General features: G+C 42.1%; 1 protein-coding gene across 2 annotated transcripts in view; it reads right to left on the bottom strand.

Annotated features, from left to right (window-relative positions):
* Positions 1-11,448: 11,448 nt before the first annotated feature.
* The window catches only part of SSPN (sarcospan), a 38,729-nt gene continuing 27,427 nt past the window's right edge, over positions 11,449-22,750 (bottom strand). The window contains exons 2-3 of one of the 2 annotated variants that reach the window (XM_036867179.1): positions 20,001-20,087; positions 11,449-14,099 (exon numbers count right to left, since the gene is read on the bottom strand). In XM_036867179.1, the coding sequence (XP_036723074.1) occupies positions 13,734-14,099; positions 20,001-20,057 (423 nt within the window). In that variant the 5' untranslated portion in view covers positions 20,058-20,087 and the 3' untranslated portion in view covers positions 11,449-13,733. The remainder of the gene's footprint in view (positions 14,100-20,000; positions 20,088-22,750) is intronic. The other variant, XM_036867178.1, reaches the window with a different exon arrangement.

Genomic DNA, 22,750 nt, shown 5'->3' with positions numbered 1-22,750 from the left:
ATAATAATAAGCATAGATTGAGCCTTTAGAATGTTCCAGGCACTGTTTCCAGCACATTACAAACTCTTGCAACCTTCACAATGACCTTGTGAGGTAGGTGCTGTTAGTACTCCCATTTTATGGATGAAGGAATGTAGGCATAGAGTAGTTAAGGAATTTGTCCCCAGTGTCTGTAGCTAGTAAATGGTAGAAAAACCTAGACTTGGACCTTTAGCAATCTGACTGGCTCTGGAGTCTGTGTCTTTAATTGAGGCCGACAGCAGCTCCCTCAAGGATTCCAGTCACCAGCGTCATCTAATCAGTACCAAGTGCACAATCGCAGAGGGGCTGCTTGGTCTGCCCCTCAGTATTCCCCAGCCACTCAGAGCTACTCCTCTTCAAGTGGGCTCTTGGGTCCCCCTGAATCACCCTTTCCTTTCCTCCACTCACCCAGTGTCATTGAGGTTGGAAGCAGATGAGAAACTTTTATTTTATTACTTTTTTTTTTAAACATCTTTATTGCAGTATAATTGCTTTACAATGGTGTGTTAGTTTCTGCTTTATAACAAAGTGAATCCGTTATACATATACATATGTTCCCATATCTCTTTCCTCTTGCATGTCTCTCCCTCCACCCTCCTTATCCCACCCCTCTAGCTGGTCACAAAGCACAGAGCTGATCTCCCTGTGCTATGTGGTTGCTTCCCACTAGCTATCTATTTTATGTTTGGTAGTGTATATATGTCCATGCCACTCTCTCACTTTGTCACAGCTTACCCTTCCCCCTCCCCATATCCTCACGTCCATTCCCTAGTAGGTCTGTGTCTTTATTCCCGTCTTGCCACTAGGTTCTTCATGACCTTTTTTTTTTTTTTTCCTTAGAGTCCATATATATGTGTTAGCATACTGTATTTGTTTTTCTCTTTCTGACTTACTTCACTCTGTATGACAGACTCCAACTCCATCCACCTCACTACAAATAACTCAATTTCGTTTCTTTTTATGGCTGAGTAATATTCCTTATTTGATTCTAAAAAGAAGTTTAGAAGAAATGTCCTGGAATATATTAGCAAAATGAAGGTGGGGTTTTCACCCTGTCCCAGAAAAATACGAAACCATGCTTAGTCTCATTGGGCATATTGAGCAGGGATTTCCAATTTGTTGAAGTCGGAGTGTGTGTTATTGCAGGTCCCAATATGGTAAAGAGTAAAGAAAACAAAAAAACAAAAAAACAGAAAGAGGAACTTATGCCAAGACTTACGTTAAATAGAGAAAAAGAGAGAGAGATTGAGCCGAGTAAACTTGAGCAAGTCACTTACCCTCATTTGGCCTCAGTTTGCTTTTCTGTAAAAGGAAATATGTTGGACGAGAGGCTTCCTTCCCCCATGAACGCAACAATTTTAAGATAAGATGTAAATGCTAAGTAGGAAGATTTGGGAGTAAACTAAAGAAATTGTAAAACATTTTCTTTTCCCTTTTCATATTTTTTCCTTATTAAAATAAAACAAATGTAGTAAATAACTGATCCTGTAAATAACAAGACAATATTTAGAACTTGAGAGCAGACAAACATTTCTCCTTTTTGATTTATGTCAAGGGCCCTGACTGCACTTGGAGAAAAATACAAGGATGTAGAGTTTGGAAGGGAGTATAATCTGGGAGTCAAAGAAGAGAAATACTATTTCTAAAAAACAGTTTAAAATCTGATAATTTCATTAAAAATAAAAAACACCTGAAGCCTAAATCCTCTTGCAAAAGGGTACATGGACCTTCAGTAAATCCCAGGTCTCCATAGAACATAATATAAAAAATCCTGGTGCTTCTGAGTCCCTCACATGTTTACTCACTCTTACCTTCCAACTCTTTTCCATCCAGAACTGCTTTTGTGTTACAGGAGGAAAGAATACAAAACTCTGCAGGCAAATATCCTATCCCCACTCCCAGCCCTGCCCCGTTGTGTTGCGTCTTACTCTGCGTGAAAGAAAACCAGGCGGAATAGAGTGAACTTGGGGCAGAAGAGGAGGTGGTTTGAGGTCAAGGGTAGTATTGGCTGTGTCCTAGTTCTACAACTGTCGGAGTAATGGATGTGGCTTGGAGTGTCTGCTGGTGGTCAGATGAAATCTCACCACATTTCTCCTAAAGGCAAGGGAGGTACCTCCCCGCAACAGGGTAGCTTGCTCATGTCTGTATATAATTTCTATTTTTAATGCACAGGCATGCTGTGAATCTAAATCTCATCTCTCTTAGCTCTTCAGAGTACCCAAGATGTCAATTTATAGAACTCTGCCTACTTCTGGCACCAGCCCCTGGGGCCTCTGGGGCAGGCGAGGTGGCCTGGTAAGAACAGCTTTGAAAAAGTCCTCTGCAGATTTTATCTCTTGGATTCTAGGGCTGACCTTGGCTATCTAGACATGGATCCAAAAAGTTCAAAGATCCCAGTCTGCTATGAGCCATCTTACTGTCACACAGAGGTCCCTACTAGGGCTTAGCCAAGGTCCTTTCCCTGTGTAGAGCCTGGTGCTGGGCAGGGACTCAGAGCTGATGCATGGGTAGGAGGAAAACAATTCTGCCGGCTAGGTTTGAAGAAAGAAGTCAATGTATCTGTGCAAACAATTCATAAACCCACCAGTGTCTCCAAAGCAGAGATGGTGGGTTGCCCTTCCCAGTGGGTAGTGCCCATGGTTGGAAGCTCTCTGTGACTTTTTTCTCCCTCAAAGGCTACATGAGGTATTTTTTATCACCTGGGGTCCCCTGTATCTATGGGAGTAGTGGAGTGGCCCACGGTGTGGCTCTGGGCTCGAAAAGTCTTACTCTGGCCCTGGTATGTCATCCAGTGAGGTCAGTGAGACTCAGGCTTCCCAGGTGCCGGGACTTGAAAGCCCTAATCCAGTCTGCCCACTGAGTAGAGATCATGGCTGGGAAATAAACACAAAAATATCATCTGAATTGCACTTCCAGTGTTTCCAAGGGGCAGAGGGATCACTGTTTCGTACTTAGGCTCCAGAAGATGGAAACTATTAATTTGTATGTTCCTGCACCGTGCTTTGCTATAGGAATTACAGGTGCTACCACTGTTTTCCTGCTTTCCTGATGCACCCCTGAATTTCAGTTTGTTGCAGTTTATACTCATCAACATCATCACCATCACTTACACAGCATTGACCGTAGGCACTGTTCTAAATCTATTACAGATAATCATTCATTCATTTACTCACCAGTTTATTCTTCACAAAAGCCCTATAATTACCCTTCAGATGAGGAAACTGAGGCAGAGAGGCACAGAGAGGGTAGTTGGCTTGCCCAAGGCCACACACTGGAATTCAAACCCAGGCTAGAACCATGTTCTTAATGACCATAATATATATATATATATATATACATATATAGCCTCTCAAATGCATATAAACACTGAATTCAAAGAGTCCTTAAAATAGCATTCTGGGATTTCCCAAATCTAGTTAAACAGAACTGTGTTTTTGCATATTATTTTCATGTATATACTTAAAATATGTAACCTAAGCTTAAGGATATTTTTCATTAAATTTTATTTTTATGGCTACCTTAAAATAATAATTTGATATTTCAAATCTACTCCTATCTGCTGTCCCTTAAATTCCCTACTTTTGACTCTGTCTCCAAAATTCCCCAAGCCAGAAGTATTTTTAGAGATACAAGAGACCAGGAGACAAATAAAAAGGGAGAGTGACAACATTAGAAATCTGTTGGTTTGGTAAATTCCCGTGATTTACAGTTGAAGGAATTTTTTTCTTATAAACTTGGGGTAGGATTTGAATGAAGACATTCTAGAAAAAGAATTGTGTACTATTTTATTAATAATCTTCAGATAAGATTATTTAATATTCTGGAGGGATTGGGATTCTACAGTGATTCCTTTGGTAATTTCTTCCATATGTTACACATTCATAGTTAGGAATGTCATTCTAATATGTATTCTAAATCCTTCCTACACAGCAAGGTAGCACTAAAAAGGAAGATGGATTTGTAATGACACTTCTATTAGCTATGATGAGTTGCCTTTTGAGTTGTTCTTGCAGTAAAAGTAGCCCTCACCCATTTTTGGATGCAGGTTGCATTCAAATAAAATGGAAACTATCCAGTTTTCTTACTTGAGGAGGACTTGAACTCCATTTTGTCTCCTGGAAATCAGAAACCATAAGAAGCAAAATATTTTTCTTATTATTTTAAGGTTGGTTGCGATTTTCAAATTATGTGCCCTCAAATTTTTCCCTGCGATGTAGGCAAGTAGCTCCCACTACTTGTGGGAGCTTGGGCTGCAGAGATCCTTGTGGAAATCACTCGTGTTATGCCAGAAGGGAAGCCCCCTTCTACTCTCAGCTTTTGCTAACACAGCGAGCTGAAGGTGATGAGAGCTGGAGCCACATTTGCACACGAGACCCAGCACAGCAAGATTTCTTACGTGCTTAGATTGGCTGCTGCTGTCCAGAGACCCATGCATTGCACTTGGTAGACTGGTACCTGATACAGAGGCGTTGAGGAAATGGCAGGGGGCAGCTGGCACAGGGGGAAGCAGCCCCTCACCTCTTCTCTCCAGGCTGCCCGGGTATGCTTCACGAGGCAGTTGGAGAGGGCTGCCCTCCACCAAGTTCAGGGAGGGATCCTTTCTGAAAGCTGGGCTGAGAGATCACATGTCACTGAGCAGGGACAGAAATGTGCCTCCATCTGAAACTAATCACATAGCTTGTCCCAGGTGAGACTATGTCTGCTGCAGGAAGAAATGAGTAAGAGCCTTGAGGGATCCTTGAAAGACTGTGAGGTCCGTGGGGAAGAGAGAGCAGGCTGAAGCAGGCTGTCTCCCCTGTCTCTCCAGCTCCTCTCCCCAGGGCTGCTCTGGCAGCAAAACCACATGGAAATCTCACCTAACGCAGAGTGTTTTATTTGTCCCGGTCTACACTCCAGCCTTATGCAGTGAAAGCTCCTTGGCCACCCCATGCAGAGGTTCTTCTCGTTTTTAATTGAATCCTGAGGTATATTTTTTTTCTAGAGGTGCCAGCTTAAAGTAATTACTAGAATTCCCAGCAGGGCTAATCAGAGATTCACAGAAAATAAAGATGGAGGAGAAGACCTTACCCAATGGGTTTCTGTCATTCTGCTCAGAAGGTTCTTGCCATCCAGGGCAGGGATCACAGTTCTTGGCATGGTGGGCTATTAATAGGAGCCCTGAAATAAATCCCTGCCCAGTGAGATAAGAGAAACTGATTTCACTGCCTGGGTATCTCTCCTCTGGTGACCAGACACCTTCCATTTTCATCAGCTGTTTATCAAAATCAGACTAGTAAGAGAATCATCAGATCAGAATTGTTTATGCCTGTCTCGATCTTGAATTACAAATGACTTTCTTGTGCTGCTTGAGCGAAAAACCATGACCTACAGATGAACCAGGCTTTGTATTTCCTGCATCTTGTCCTGAACTTATAATTCCCCAAAGACCACAGTTGTGAAGTCTCGTTGGTGATCGTTGATCTAAGGCAGGTGAGGCTTGCTCTGTGGGACTGTGGCTATGTGGGTGATAGATTCCATCTTTGTGATAAGTCGTAAGTCACCAATGGGTTATTTTGAGCTCTCCCAAGTGGAAGACAATGGAGCATTTAGTAAGCTGGCGGTTACGTAAGACATCTCTTTCCAAACAAAGAGGAGGCGGGACACCCAGCCAAAGGGTTGAGCACAGGAGGCTGTGTGGTCTGGTGGTTCCAGGGGGAGATGTGGGGTCACGGCTTCCTGGGTTCAGCTACCAGCCGGGGCTCTGACTCAAGGGGAGCAGAGCCAAGTCTCTTGGCTTGAGGCAGAGAGACTGTAAAACCCAAGAGAGAAAACCGCAGGTCTATGCTCAAGGACTCTGGGGGAAAAGCACATTTTGGAAATGAAAAGAAAAAAAAAAAATCACCCTTTTAAGTTACAATTTGGGCCTTTTTCAATAAGACGTGAGCATTTTTTTCCTGCTTATTGCCTGACACATCCTTCTCCAGGCAGCGGTGTGAAGCCAAGCCAGGCTCCGAGGGTGTTCTGTGTGGGATGAATAGAGGAGCCCGGAGGTCCGAGCAAACGCAGTCAACCTGGGTGCGTTGTCACCGGCGGTGCTCAGGGAGCCGGGCCCTGGCGGCAACGAGGTTCTGCGTGGATTCTTCCCTTTGCCTCCCCATTCTGCCTTCCACAATCAAGAGCCCTCTGAGACGCTGGGAGGAGAGAGAGCCCTTCCCGCAGACTCTGCGCGTTTCCCTTCCACGAGTCTCAGCCGGCGTTTGCTCAGCTGTAACCAGCGGCCCGAGCCTCCGCAGACCCACGCGGGTTCCCAAGCCACAGCCCGAGCCGAGGCCCGGGACAAATGTTGTCCACGTCCCGCCAGCTCTGAAACTCTGTTTCCTCTGCCCAGACAGAGTAGATGGCTGTCTGCAGGGTTGGGTTGGGAGGACAACTGGGCAAGGCTCCCCTCCCGGGCATCACACCTCCTTTCTCTGCACCACAGACGTTTTCTGATCTTTTTTTTTTTTTTTAATTTATTTATTTTAATTTTATTTATCTTTGGCTGTGTTGGGTCTTCGTTGCTGCGTGCGGGCCCCCTCCAGCTGCAGAGAATGGGGGCCACTCTTCCCCGCGGTGCACGGGCCCCCCATTCCGGCGGCCTCTCCGGCTGCGGAGCACGGGCTCCAGGCGTGCGGGCTTCAGCAGACGTGGCGTTCAGGCTCAGTAGTTGTGGCTCGCTGGCCCGGTTGCTCCGCGGCATGCGGGATCCTCCCTAACCAGGGCTCGAACCCGTGTCCCCTGCATTGGCAGGCGGACTCCCAACCACTGCGCCACCAGGGAAGCCCCACGTTTTCTGATCTTTAGGAATCACTTATGGAAATGAAAACCATGCTTATAGGGGTCTCTGTATTTAAGGTCTTCACCCCCAGCACAGGAGTTAACAACACCTTAGCTGAGTCTCATAGACGTGGGCCAGGGCATGAAGGAGGGGGAGGTTTGGCTGTGGAATGAGGTGGTGGGGAGAGCAGTCTCTTCTCTGGAAGAGAGGGATATACATCCCAGAAGAGGAGGTTGCCTTCTTGGTCACTTGACCCAGAGCTGTCTGGGCAACGTGGAAATCTGGCAGCGGCGGCTGTGAGGGTTGGAACAGGATGGTTGCTTTTACTCTAAGCCAAGCTAGGCCAAATGGAGTCCAGGTTCTCGCTCGTGGTCCACTCATCCACCCCCAGATGCACACAAGATGTCACTTCTCCCTACGTTTGTCCGAGGGGACGTTCCCTGCCACTGGCTACGTATAGCCAAGCTCCATGTCCCACATTCTAAACTTCTCTATATTAAAATAACTAAGCTCTCTCTCTCCTTTCAGTTGTATAACCATCCTTTGGTCACTTTTGTTGCCATCTAGAAAAAAGTTTTAATAGAAAATTGTAAGTCTACTCTTACCCATAAAGGTACCTGTGCGAACATTGCTTATTTTGTAAGAATATGTGAATTCTATCCTGACTGAAAGAGAAGTAAAAATAATCCATTGAGGCTAGTGACAACTTTAATCCCATAATTTTCAGACTCTGGTCCCTCTACTTGACAGTTCACTCTGGCTGGCACACCACTTTCACACCGCCCTAGGTACCAATAGTCTATTAAACACATGCCTAGGAAGATGTAGGGAGAAGAGCTGGGGGTGGGTTTCATGAGATTACAGTCATCTTCTCTGGTCACAAGTGCCACTGCTTCCTGTGGTCCTTGAGAATCATCCTCTTGCTCTCTACAAGGACACCTGGTCAGAAAGACAACACGCTGAGTTTCTGGGGAGAAGGGTCTGAGTAGAAAGCCAAACAGAGTAGACAGTGCACCCCACCCAGAGAGAGATATCTCCAAAGTGTCCAGGTTCAGAGACCCCAAAGTGCCCGCTGACATCTCATTGTTTAGCCCCTCCTCAGGCACTGTCCAAGCCTCCTCCGCAATTCCTGGCAGGAGCTTCTGGGGGACCCCTGCCTCCTTCTCCAGCAAGATCCATGTGGAAGAGGAAGAAGCAGCACAGGTCCCACAAATGAATCTCCAGACCTCCCCACCCCCCATCCCCCCACCCCTCGCCCCAATCACAGGGTCTTGTTAAACAAAAGGCTTCATGTCTCAGTTGAAATCGTGTATTTGGATTCTTGCCCTAGTATCTGCTTTTCCCCAAGAATAACAGCTGAGTATACATCCCACGGGATCTTTCTGATGACCTTTCCAAACAAGAAAAGACTTCCTCTAAAACCCATGCTTTGGGAGGGATCAATAAACATATAAATATCTGTTGGAAAGAAATAGAAGAATGAATTGTTGTCTCCAAGCTGGCATCATCCCAATGTATTAGTTTTATTTTCATTTGCTTACAATCTGAATTTTAAAAGTGCAATAGCTGATATTAGTCCTGCACTTCATAAATACTAACTTATTAAAGATGAATCTGTCAAATGAAAAAATAATTTATAATAATTTGTCATGAACTACAAAGATAGATAGACCCTGTCAAGGGAAAAAGTAGATTTCTGGCTGTCGTGTTTTAATAATTAAATTTGCCACCAATTTAAAAATTCATATGAGTGTTTTCCTATCCAGCCTGGAGAATGAAGTTCCAGCTGGTATTTTCTGACTATACTCAAAAGGAAACCCTTTTATGATTCTTGGATGAGAATCAGTGATCCACAGAGTCAAGCACATTAAAGGTGCTTGATGGTTGGTTTTTAAATAAATGAGGGGTTGTATGTTACAACCTAACATGCAGTAGACCGATAATGTACCAAAGCTCAATAAAGCTTCACTTGTAAAAGTTGGGGTTAAACACGCTTCTGTTACATTAAATTCAAAGGGCTATGAAAATCAGGAGAAATGTCTCAGCTTCTACTTCTGCCTGAGAGAAGAGCTGAGAGAAGGTGGCCACATTCAAGTAACACCCAGATGTGTAAACCAACAAATAGGGATCCAGCCAGCACATGAGTCCACGCACATCGTCAGTAAGATTGGTACTATCTTATTTTAAAAGCAGAATTTCTCTTTGAGGCCCATTTGATAGAGTTTCTGGCTTATAAAAAGGAAGTCCCAGAAGGGGAGAGCAATGCAGAGACACTTTTCTAGTTGGATGCGGGGACTGGAGCCGGCATCAACGAGAAGGCTATGTAGAACCCAGCTGGAAGGAGGAAACCAAATATTTATCAAGCCACTGCTATGAGCCACTTTGTTAAGTGCTATTGCATTTAACCTTTCCCATGAGGCTGTGAGGCAGTTACACTTTTCTCCACTTTACAAATAAGGAAACTAAAGACTAAATGGTTTGTCCAAAGTCACATAGCTAGAAAGTGGCAGTCAGATTTCCAACCCTAGGACCTGCAGCCTTAGGACGAAGGATAGGAAGTCCAGCTCAGAGCATGTGTCCTAAATCGTTATCCCTTTCCTTTGGCACTCTACAAGCTTTTCTAACTAAATTAGAGAAAAAGAACCACTGCATTTTACAGTATAATCAACTATTTAAATTGTCTCAGAGTTGGTAAGAAGGAGCCCTTGTTTTCAGATTTGAAATGGAATAGGCTGTCTGTTTTTCCATCTAATTCAATGTTGAATATGATTGCGCCTATAACATTCGACATGTATCCCATTCTTTAGGCCAAGCTTTAGTTGATATTAATAGGTGTAAATGAAGATCAGCATTCGAAGCATCTTCTGCAAAATTTTTTTTCCAGCTCAGGCTCCCTTTGCCTGGGGAGCATTTACAGCCTTGACTTCGACAATGTACCAAAAGAGAGCCAGCCCCAGGAACAAAGGAGTCACAATGCATATTGGTCCTTGTCTATTCCAAACCCAGATTTTTGCTGTAAACACTAAGTTGAGAGATTTTATGTAGACCAGTTCATGTGCAACGTACCATCACCTTAAAACACATCCAAACAAGGAGTTTTCAGAGATTATGAAAATTTTATTAACAAAGAAAATCTTCAGTATACACACCCCCTTAAAAACAACCGCCTTAAACGTGTAGGAAACACTTTGTTTTCTACTCATTATACCCTCAATGCCAGAAGAACAAAACTGCAACACCAAAGTACAGACCAATATTTTTGAAGGGGATAATTGTTTGAGATAATGAAATACTAGAAAATTAGAAGAAACCGATCAAGGTATTCATTTCACAGGCTGAACCACTGAACCTTTATCCAAATGAATGTTTCCACTGTGAGTCAATATATGTGGCCATCGGCTCTTTGTAACACTACCCTGAAAACACAGCGTACATCTAAAAACATGATCAAGTTCTTTGAGTACAGTAAGAACTGAGGGCCAGCCTGATTCACAGGCTGTGTGTATGGCTGCACAGCGATGGTTCAGCGACAATCACTAGAAAATGTAAAGGTATGCTTCATGAAAGGATGCAATTAGTTTTTCAGGGCAACTTTTCAGTTCATTTCCGATCATCAATAACCGATCCACCACTGTCCCCTGGAATCTCCCTCGGATACCCTCTACCCCACCCTTTACTAAACAAATCTATAAACATATTCCAGATATACTGCATGCAAGAGAGGAAATATGAGAATATGAACAGATTCTAATGTCCTGGATACAAATAGAAAACACATAACGGGTTCTCGCTGTCAGAACACACTGATGTCTGCAGCTGAAAGCCCCTCAAAAGAGATCTTATGGAGGATTAACTCAAGGAAGGAAAAAAGTTAGGCCTGTTACTTGACTACAGTTTCTAGGCCCTGGTGTAGCTATATTTTTAGGAATGGCTCCAGGGATCTGCCTGCACAAATTTGGATGGAGCAAGGGAGGCACAGATGGTGGTCACGTGAAGGCACAGACCGATTGGGTGGGCTCAGTTACGAAGTCTGCACATTTAGGCTGCTGTATTCCTCCTATTTCAAGTGCTGCCAAGTCCCGGCTGTTCGCCTTCTTTCCAAAGTCTTGATTCATTTAATTCTCCTAAAGGAGGTGGAAGAGAAGGAGGATTGTGCAAATCTTACTGTTTTATGGTTTAGAAGAGACAGTCACCATCTTGGCACCTTGTCAGATTTTAAATGTAACATTTTGCTAAGTGTAAAGCTCGGTATCTGTTCCTTTTCTGTTGCCATTACTGTAACTTCAATATTTGCAAAACACAACCTCAAAATACTTCAAATCCAGCCCAAAGCAGTTTGTTATTCATGCAACACAATTCTGACATGTATCAATACACAGTGAGTTTGCAGCACAGAAATCTTTTCTTTCTTTCCTTTCTAATTTTTTCATTTTATTTTTTGTTTCTCCTTCACTTATGAATTTTTTCTCTCTTTAGGGATTTAAGAATGATTCAAGCACCAATAGCAAAATCCCCATTATATATATATTTTATATATATATATATATATATATATATATAATGTGTATATATATACACACATTATATATATACACATTATATATATGTGTGTGTGTGTGTATGTATATATATATACATATATATATATATATACATATATATATATATATATGTATATATATATATCCTGATTATTACCAAGCTTATCACCATGTCAGTTCTTACTGGTTGCATTATTTAGAAAAAGGAAGCACATAAGCCAGAGTTATTCTACCATTTGAAATACCCTGTGAATCGCTTGTAAAGCATACAGCACCTTAGTGTTGTGTAGAATTTAATTTTCTGATAGAAAAATTTGTAGTGTTTGCTATAAAAAATTGTTTAAGGTATTCATGATGTGATTCCAATGATGCCTTATTCATAGTCATTAGCATTAAAGCACTGGTTTCTCACTCTTTAAAAAAGAGCCCACAGATTATCAGTCATTTTCTTTTGTAGGAAACTGTCAAAATCAAAATGGATTCAGTTATTGGAATTTTTTTAACAGGGTACAAAGTATTTTTTTAGGTCATCATCAGGAGGCTTGGTGTGTGTTGATGTAATTTTTGTGTATCAAACCTCTGCTCCAGAGTCATCCATTAAGCCCCCGATGTGCATTTTTGGCCTGAGCTAGTGTGTAGGAAGGCCATTTTTAAAGCAAGTCAATACATAAAAAGGTTTTAACATATGTTAATCAGGTGTTTTATCTGGAGGGCATAAAATATATTTACAATTCTCCAACTAACTTAACATTTCCCTTTTTATTTGGATATTCATATCATGTAATAATCGACTATTGTCACAATCGATGGAATTATTCATATACCTCTTAAGGCAAACAAGGAAATGATTTTTTTAGAGTAGGATTTAATGATTAGTAAAATATATCAATAGGCAATGTGGAGAAGCAAATTAAGCTCAATTATCTTGAATTTCTGCTTTCAACAGAGCATACTAATAGAGAAAGTTTTTGGTAACATTTATGCTACATGAATTTGCATTCTGAGCTCCTTCCTTAAAACATTGATATTGTTCCAAATTCAATGATAACAATAACTAGAGAGAAAAGTCTCCCACCATAGGGTAGCTGTGCTCTTTTAAGTCGCAGTCACTTCAAAACAAAACCAAAAACTACCCTCCAAGTCAACGGCCAAATGTTCAAATAAGGACCTCAGAAAACATTAGTTTAAGGCTCTAGTTGACTGTGCATACAAATCAATAATAAGATTACATATCAAATATAATTTCATGAATGGGACACTTCAGCATTACTCAATCTTCGTCAAAAGTACTTAGCTGCCAAGAGAGATACTTTACAACATATCACAAATGTGCTATTTGTATAAACATTTCCCATTACAAATGCTCTTGTTTTCATTTAAATGAGTATTTTTAACCTGAGCTATTAATAAAAAAAAAATTTTTTTTTTTCTCCCTTGTAAAGCTTGGCTTTCAGAAGAAAGAATCTTTAAGCCTTCTCTCTTGTGAGAGTAATTTCTCCAAATACCGACAGTGCCACGTAAGTACAGCCAGGGCTCATTAAATAGACTTCTGAGCATAATTATAATTAACAATTAGATAGAAATTAGTTTTAATGATTTGTTTTAGGTGACAGAATAGAAGCATAATGTAATTATTTTTAAACCTTCTATATCATTAAGAATACAACTACCACCAGCTTTCAATTACTGAGAAGCAGACAATCACCCAAAGCATTCACTAAGTGATCTATTTACAGATCCAAAATAAGGGAGCAGAGGAAAAAGGCCAGGGGCCCCAACACAGGTGTTTGTAATTATTTAGCCTTTTGCAAAGTCTCTTCCTTTTCTACTCTGCTCTTTTAAGCTGTTTCATGCCTTGAAGACATCTCTACCAGGGAAAATAAAGACAAGCTGGCTGTTCAGCTCTCCCCCTCCTCCTGCCCCCTGCCTTTCTCTGAGTCGTAGTGAGGATCACGGCGGGAGGGGGGAAAGGCCTGAAGGAAGATCCTACAAAATTTACCAAGTGGGTCTGAAACTGTCCAAATCAAACTGGACTAACAGGAAAGAAGATTATATCAGTAATAGATAAAATGAGTATTAGGAATAGACTCCAGACTTTAAAGATAGAGCTATACCATTCTTCCCCTGTACCGTGTTCTTTTAATATCCCAAAGTCAGTTTAGATCTTAAGAATTAAAAAAAAAAAAAAAATACTATGGAAACCTGAAGAAATGCTCTTTCATTTCCTGAAAAATATAAAAATATTCATTTAGAACAGTGAATATTAGTTATGGTCAAATTTCATTTTTTCTTCATTTTCTTTCCCTTTTTTTCCTTTTTAAAAAAAGCTCAGCTAGTCAGGGTGCTGTTTTCTCTCCCACCTGAGAGCAAGAATGTCAGACCTTTGGCTGCTGACCTTCGGAAGTTGTCAGGGAACACATCCTGACACCCACGTAAAAGACCTGGTACCTGTGTTTCCACATCACAAAGCAGGCCAACAAGCACACAAGGCCGCAGACCAAGTTCAGAATCATCTGGATAAGTAAGAACAGTTTGAAAGTGCCAGTGATGCTGGTACAGTCAGTCACATCCCGGTACACAAAGGTCCTGCTGAGGGGCTCGGACGAGGGCAGTTTGCACTGGCAGGCGTCGAGCGTGGTTCCACAGGTAAACTGTGTGAGCTGTGCATAGTGGTGAGCGGCGAACGCCACGGCCAGCACACAGACCGTCAGGCCAAGGGCGCTCAGCAGGAAGTACAAGAGCTGCAAGAAAGCAGAAGAAAACCTTTCCAGTTACGGAGAGCGTTGGATGACTATTGGCAAAGGTAATAAAGAAAAGCTCTTCTTCTTCTTCTCTCCCAAGAAGTCCCCTGTTGGAGGGGCTGTCTCTCCTCAGAAACATGGTACCCAAGACATGGCAATGGCTCGTTATGGACTGTTAGTGAGCAATCTGGTCACAATCTGAAAAACTCTGATCATATTTTCATGCGTCGTACAGATGTCGGGTGTTTTTCATGAATTGAGCCAACAATATTAGCTTGATTTGGGGATGTTTGTATATGGATGTAGCAGGCAGCTTAGATGACGCCCAAACACAAGAGCCATCCCTGAAAGGCATACTGTGCTTGTTTTGACCTTAACAACTGCTGATATAAAGACTGAAACAAGACTAGGAAGTAGAGGACAAATTTCTTCAATGTCAACACTGTGTTGGCCAAAATTGGCAATGATTGGTCAACTAGCAACATGGGTTAATAAAAAAGACTATATTCAATGGAGTGGTTGCCAAACTATGTCCAGGAAGGCCAGGATCCCCAGTGAGAGGTTGCTGGGAGAAAAAAAAATTATGGTTCCAGAAGGTAGGTGACTTGATCACCTACAAGTCTCATCCCAAGTCCACCTATAACCATGTAGTTTCTGAGCATAAAAATAAGCTGTAAATGGTCCCTCGGCCACCAAGGTTCTGAACACCGTTGGCTTATGTGTTAGCCTTGGAATGGAAAAGTCTGGTTAAAGTTCTAACTCTGCTACTAAAGAACCATGGAATCCCTGAACAACTCAGACATTTACCCTACACCTGAAATATTTTGATCAAAAATTGTGGGTGCTTGTTGACATGGCCACAATGTAAACCATTTTACAGAACAAGAAATCTTGTGATTGGACTTCCCTACTGAAAACCTTTCTCTTAATGGCCCGACCTCCTGAGGATCTAGATAAGGAACAGAGTACCCAGCTGCTGGGACTGGTGTACTGATCCCAGTTCTTAGTGCAAGATTTACATTCTCATAGTCAGAAGTTGCTCATAGAGCAATTCTGCTGAACGTGAACTCTTCAGAGGAAGATTAGTCACGTCCAGGTTCAGATGAAAGTTACTCTGAAAAGATTATGCCCTCCGCCCCGCCCCCAACTAATTGCAACTCAAAATAAAAACATGTATGCAAGATTATAAAATATGTGTGCATAAGTCCTCCAGATGAGTGATTTTGCACACAGGGACAATTTCAAATGTTTTCAAGCCTTAAATATAGAATACTTAAAATTTTATTTTTTCTTTCTTGACTGGTGTGTGTGTGTGTGTGTGTGTGTGTGTGTGTGTGTGTGTGTGTGTGTGTGTGTGTGTTGTTGCCCTGAGCATGTGTCTGGTTTGCCTGGAAGCTTCACTGCGGACACAGGAAGAGAGTGGACCCGTTTCATCTTCCTATGGCTGCACGAGCAAAGAGTGCAGGGGTTCTTTGGATCTTCTCATCAAAAATATCTTAAACACGCACTCTCTTTTTCATTTTCAAATCATACGAAGGATTGTCAAATACAACCCACATTTCTTCATCTGTGAAACAGTTTATGGAAACATCTATCTCAGGGACATAACAAGGATAACTTACACTGAACACGTTTAGCCTCCCTTGGAGGAAGGGAACCAGAAAAACACACAGTGGCACCGTTTCAAAAATTTAAGAGGAAATATTTAATCTGTGCTATTGAATGCATCACCTTGGTCCTGCCTGTCACCCAAATTTTCAGTGGCCATATTTTCTGCAAAAAAAAAAAGTAGTTCTTGGGCTAAAAAGTATGGATTTATTTTGTGGGGCCATTGGGGCAGAATATTTGAATTATTCTGGGTTGTTTTGAAATATTCAGGCGACGACTGACTTCAAACTCTTGATGCCAAGGGCCAAATTAAATTGTGCTGGCCGTGTCGTGCATGGTTGCCCATGGCAGCTGCATTTCCAGTGCCGGCGTCAGGGAACTGGGAACTATTTGCTCTGGGAACACAGAGACATGAGTGACTATGCCAGCAGGGAGGGCCCAAATTAAGGGATAATTTTTCACCTGAGAGTCATCTGCTTAGCAGAATGGCCCCAGTTGGAGTTTTCTTCATACACTTTATTGCCATCAGTGGATGGGACTACGGAGGTCCTGTCATAACTCTCTCCCACACACTCATCCTTGAGATAGAGAATTTCTATAACATCCACCGGGGCATTATCTTGAAACAATGACAATAATCCCTCATTCTCGATCTGTAAATTATTCAAATAGCTGCAAAAAATATTCTCTCATAACCATCACAAAAATCCGTTTGCTGAAATGAGAGTTTTGTCTCTTCTTAAAAGATAACTTTTGGGCCCAAAGAGCAAAAGATTTGCCCAAGACTTCTACCAAGTACACAGCAGTGCCTGGTGATGGTTACAGGCATGGACTGGGGAGCAGACAGCCTGAGTGAGAATCCCGGTTCTCCCCTCCATAACTATGAACCTTGGGCAAATTAAATCAATTGCATGGGTACCTTTGTTTCTTCATCTAGCACCTAAGTCACAGGATTACTCTAAGGATCAAAAGAATTGATACATGTAAAGGGCTTAGAACAGTGGCTGGTAGGCAGTAGCACTATTTAAGTATTCTTGAAATGAATAAACACATTAGTAGCCCTGGAAAGAGCTGCCAGTTCTCAGGACTTTTAGGATATCAACCCTATACTGGCTTTGTGTTAGTCTATGTCACGTGGGAGTAACAACACACCCTTGGCTTGTAGAAAGGACGTGCACATTTACACAAGCACAGAGACTGCTCACTTTTAATTGAGCATCTTAAATATGCTAGAAGCCTCAAGAGCACAAACAAAAGCCATGCCCCTCAGCTCCTTTAAATATGAATACATTTTCATTGGTGCATTAGCTCACACATTGTGATTCTGCCTCTCCCACTGCAGGAAAGCATCGGGCCAAGTAAGCGAGAGTGAGCCACGGAATCAAGTTTCTTATCCATTTCAAGACATAAATATAGACTTGATCGGCCAAGGCCTGTGGGCTACATCTGCAGCGCTGCAGCATTTTTCCTTCGCGGCTTTTAACTCAGCTGACAGCAACAAGCTTCTGGGTCAGAATCTGTAATTTAAAATCAAGTGGCTTGTTTTACCTATACGGCACGAATAACTATCAATAAGAGTGTTAACGATGACCTTGGGAAGGCCAGCAAATATATTTTGATACCAGCGGGGCTCGGGACGCATCTGTCTCGCCTGTGTCAGTCCGGGCGGCCGGCACTGCGCAGCGGGCGGAGGCGGGAGCCCCCGGCGCTTATGTAACCCCAGCGCCCGGGCGCGCCCCGCGCTCGCCGCCTCTAATTGGTACCCGGCCGCCGCTTCAACGTTCAGAGGCTTCGGGAGGAGGGCGGTTCGGCTTCGATTTAATTACCTTCCCGGTGGCAGGCATGGTAAAGCCCCTCTGCTCCTCGATGTGCAGGAGGCTGCGGAGGTAGCCCGGGGGGCCTCCTGGATGTGGGCCCCGGGCCACTGCGCCTGCAATGCCCTCGTGGGGAATGTGCCCCGGAGTGTTTTTGCACGCACACGAACCAGACACGTTTCTGAAAATCATCAAGGTGAGCCCCGAGAAAACAGGGCCAAGAGGATAGGCAGGAGGCCCAATCAGCGGCCGGATGGCCCGCCGAGCCCAGGAGCAGAACTTGGGAGCAGAGCCCGGGGAGAAAGATGGAAGGCGCCGGCGGCTTACAGGGCTTGCCAAAGGGCCGCCAGAGAAGACTGTGCTAGCTTGAGATGAAAAGACAAGCCCCCGTGGCCACTGTCTGTAAGGAAAAGGGAAGTGTGTGGGCGTGTGTGGGTGTGTGGGTGTGCACACGCGCGCGCGCGCTAGCGCAGGCTGCAGTAAGCGCGGGCATCACCCCTGTATTGCTTGTCCTGACTATCTGGGCGTTCAACAGAAGGAAATAAATTCGCCACCAAAGCTTGGTCCAGGGTTATCAACACGTAAGCACTAAAATGCGGTTTTGCTAGTGAGAAACACCTCATGAAGATGCATTTTATTCCTTCTCCCCCAAATGATGTGAGGAGCACAAGGGAAGTCCGCTGTAACCTGTTGTGCCTTTGGAAAACCTGGAGATTGACGGAGCTCATTTTCGACCTGAAGGTAATATAGCGGGCACCTTAGAGAGCTGGCAGCAAGCATCACTAAAGGTCACATTCAGGAGAAGAGAAAAGTACCTCTGTATTTGTCAGTGTCTGTCACAGGTGAAAAAAAAAGATAGTTAATGAGATCTTCCTAGTGGTGAATTCTCAGTCTGGCTGACATTGGCAGTGACTGTTTTATTTTTTAATTTTTTTGTCCTTGCTCCTTATTTTAAATGCAGACGTTGAGATGGCTTTAGGGGCCTCTGTGAAGATGTTTCTGCTGTTTGCTGGGATCATGGTGGAGAGGGGGATGAGGGCATTTCACAGAAACTGGTGAACCTAGTTTAGAGCCCTTTTTACCTAATGAATGAAATTCCCATAATTTAACAGATCATTTCTTACTAGGCTTTAAAAAAAAAAATCATCACTAAGCCTTGCAGTTTATTCAGACTTCTACCAAAAAAGTAAACATGCACTGATGTCTGCTCTATCTGGCCTTCTTTTAAGGGACACCCTCAGACAGAAAAAGTAAAATTTCCAAGGTCGGGGTGGGGGGGGGCATATCCACCAAAATTCTAACTCTATCAGTTTTTAAAATAGCATCCATTAAATTTTTAAATTAGAAGAGTTACATCTAACTATTGAAGAACATCTCAAAATTGAAGAAAAAGACTACACAATGTAGGTATAATCCCACCATTCAGAGAAACTATTTTTTCTATGCACATAAGAGCTATTTGTTTAATTTCCGTAGGATCATAGCATACATTTTGTGTAGCCAGTTTCTTTTTGCTAGTTAAAATAATTTGAATATTTTATTCACTAATTACTCTTTTATGACATGACAAATATATATATATGTATGTATATATGAGCACATTGCTTTTTTATGTCAATAGCTTTTATATCAATATACTAGAATATACTAACATCTTACAAAAGAGTATCCAGTTTTTATGTGTTTTCTTATAGAAGAAAAGAGACAATGTGACTAGACCCCAAAAACAAAACAAAACAAAACCAACATTACAGAAAGCTTTTTGTTCTCTGCTACAGGAGTTGAAAGAAAATGTAGGAATTTGATTTCTACTAACTCTGATTTCTGAGTGGGGTGTTTATCTCCCTAAACTCTGAAAGGGTGTGTCTGTGTTTCCCTTTGGAGCAGATTCTACTGTGCAGTGAAAATGCTGTGTACTTGAATTGGCTCCAACCAAACGCAGTGTCTCTAAAAAAAAAAGGCACTCAAGGAAAGGCACACACACTTGTTAAATCAAGCATACCCCAACCTCCTGTCTTTGCCCTCAGATTCTTGGCACAGGTCATTTGGATGCACCCAATGTACTTTTTCTGTCTCAGTGATCCCACCTACCAAGGGAAATACACTTAGACTGCTTCATTATTAAAACATTCTAAAAAAAAAACCCCAATATGGGGAAGTGGGCACTGATATAGACACTTTTTCCCTGGCCAAGTGTTTTGCTGAACTGACGAATTTTCAATTTTCCTTTTAAGGGCATTGGAGGGCATTTCATATGCTCCGTGCCAATCCAGTTCATGGAAATTAAGACTTAAAAAAAAAATAAATCAGCATTACCTTTGGGGCCTGGATGAATGCCCTCCTAAAACATTTTTTGGCCTGTCTAAAAATGCAATTTCTAGAATAATCAGATATACAACCCCTTAAAAAGTCCTCCTTAATTTTGTACTCGTGTTTCCTTCTATGTGATGATAAAAGAGAAAGAAAAATGACAACTTACTTTCATGGCAAACTGGATACATGTCCGTTCATCAACTTGATAGGAGACACAAAGCATAAACAAACCAAGATAGGCCACTAAGCAGACCTGCAATGGAGAACAGGGATGAAAGGTTGTTATCAGGGAAAGCTGTGCATTCTAATGACATCAATCTCAGTGTCTTTCACCAGTAACGTCCTTGTTATCAAGGTGTTCATTTCATTTGCTTATCTTTATGTGCTATTTTTCCTCAGCTTGTGGAACAGAGTTTTAAAACTAGGAAAATCAATTTATTTCAATTTAGCCAGTATTTATTAAGTCCTTTTGATGTGCCAGGTGCTGTACAAGGTCCTTCAGCGCATACAATGATGAACAAAATTTCCTCAACCTCAGTAACTGTACGGTCCAGGCCAGGCCACGATAAGTGCACACACTATTCTAAGGCAGGGCATTCTATGTCAAATGCTATTCAGAGAAGTACAAAAAGAAGAAGAAAATAACATTGAATTGGGCAATTAAAAAAGCCTTCACTAAAGAGGTGGATTTGAAATGGTCCTTGAAAGGGATGGTGATAATAATAATGATCACTACCAGTTACTGAATACTTAGTTTGTGCTGCGGCTCTTCTAAGGCCTTTGTATGGATTTCTTCAAGTAATCAGCACAAACCCCTATGAAGTAGGTGCTATTATGACCCTCATATTATAAATGAGGAAACAGAAGCACAAAGCTAGTAAATGATGGAACCAGCCCTCAAACCAGGTAGCTTGGGTGAAACAGTATGAGCGCAGGCGGACGCAGGACCGTGTGTGGAAAGAATAGCAAACATGTATCTACAGTTGAAATAACAAAATATAGAGCAGAAAATGTAGGTGGAAAGTCTGGGGATGTAGAACTGATTTAGGAAGTAGTGGGGTTCCCTTGAACATTTCTGAGCAGGGGAACGACATGATTCAAGACATGTTTCTGGAAAATGAGCAGTGGTGTTGGGTGGGTTGGCGATGAGAACATCAGAATCTTATTTTACTAATCTAAGCAAGATTAATCTATCAGGTGAGCCAGAGCTCAGAGGGTGGTGGGCAAAGTCAGAGAAAGAGGTGAGAGGAAAGGTGTAGTAAAAGTAAAATGTATACATCTTGGCTATTGCATGACCAGTGGGAGGACACTGGAGTGGGAGAAATAGAAAGCCATCTCCAAGTTCTTGAATGTCAGTGATGGAAAGAGTGGGGAGGTGCACCTGACCCAAAGAAGGCTGGCAGGAGGCATGGCAACTTTGAGAGAAAACATACTCCATTTTTAAAACAATTTTTTAAATCGAAGTGTAGTTAATTTACAATGTTGCGTTAGCTTCAGGTGTACAGCAAAGTGATTCAGTTATTTATATATATATTTAGGTTCTTTTCCCTTATAGATTATTACAAGACATTGAATATAGTTCCCTATGTGATACAATAGGTCCTTGTTGTTTACCTACTTTATATACAGTAGTGTGTATCTGCTAATCCCAAACTCCTAGTTTATCTACCCCCTTACCCCCCGCTATCCCCTCTGGTAACCATAAGTTTGTTTTCTATGTCTGTGAGTCTATTTCTGGTTTGTAAATAAGTTCATTTATATCATCTTTAAGAGTCCACATATAAGTCATATCATATGATATTTTGCTTTCTCTGTCTGACTTACTTCACTTAATGTGATAATCTCTAGGTCCATCCATTGTTGCAAATGGCATTATTTCATTCCTTTTTATGGCTGAATAATGTTCCATTATATATATATATATATCTCCAGAGAAAACACTAGTTCGAAAAGATACACGCACCCCAATGTTCATTGCAGCTCTATTTACAATGGCCAAGACATGGAAGCAACCTAAGTGTCCAGCGACAGATGAATGGATAAAGAAGATGTGGTATATAAAACCTACTCGATTTGATTTTCTTTTTAGTGGTGCATTGGAGTTTCTTAAACTGTGATTTAGAGTTTCTAATCAAAGCATACCTAGTCACACTCAACTTTGGAAACCTTAAAAGGTTGCTAAGTTCTACTTTAGGATGAAAAACATAAGCAACAGAATTGCATTTTCTGATAAGCACAATTTTCCTAGAGACAATGTTGGAAGGGTGGCTGAGAGTCACCCAGCAAGTCATTAGATGGCTGGTTTGGTGGTACTCATAACTCCTACCCCCAGGGCCAGCTTTGAACCTCGGACCTGCTAGGGTGGTAGAGCTGTTTATTTACAAAGCCAACACAACATTTTAAGGTAGCACCTCTATCCTATTCTCCCCTTGATTACAAAATCAATAAGTGGCTTGTGCCCTCACTGGTTCCCAAGTTGCAGGTTTAGGTTTCCACTGGACTGTGAAGCCAGAAGCCAAGCCTTCCTTGAGTACAGGCTGTTTTCAGGGTTTTCCACCATTAGGACAGGCTGATGGTTAAAAGCAGAGATGACATTCCTAGTTCCAGAGACAAAGCGTGGGCTGGAGAGGGCTGGGTAGAAAACAAAGCAGATAGGACCCACAGAGACAGCTTTTCAGCAGAGCACCGGCAGATGTGGAGGTAATGACACTGAAGTTGTTTGTGTAACCCACAACGTGGCCATATTTCCAAGGCAGGGATGAAGTTCCTTTTCAAAACTCTTTTAAAAATATATCTAACCAATATATCTAATTGAGGTATAAGTTTGATAAGGCCTGTAATGGCTTACTATGTATTTTCAAATTAAGAATTTACGGAACTAGGGACTTCCCAGTGGTAAAGAATCCACCTTCCAAT

This window comes from Balaenoptera musculus, chromosome 10 (assembly GCF_009873245.2).
Source record: "Balaenoptera musculus isolate JJ_BM4_2016_0621 chromosome 10, mBalMus1.pri.v3, whole genome shotgun sequence".
NCBI lineage: Eukaryota > Metazoa > Chordata > Mammalia > Artiodactyla > Balaenopteridae > Balaenoptera > Balaenoptera musculus.
This window is presented reverse-complemented; position numbering and strand designations above follow the sequence as displayed.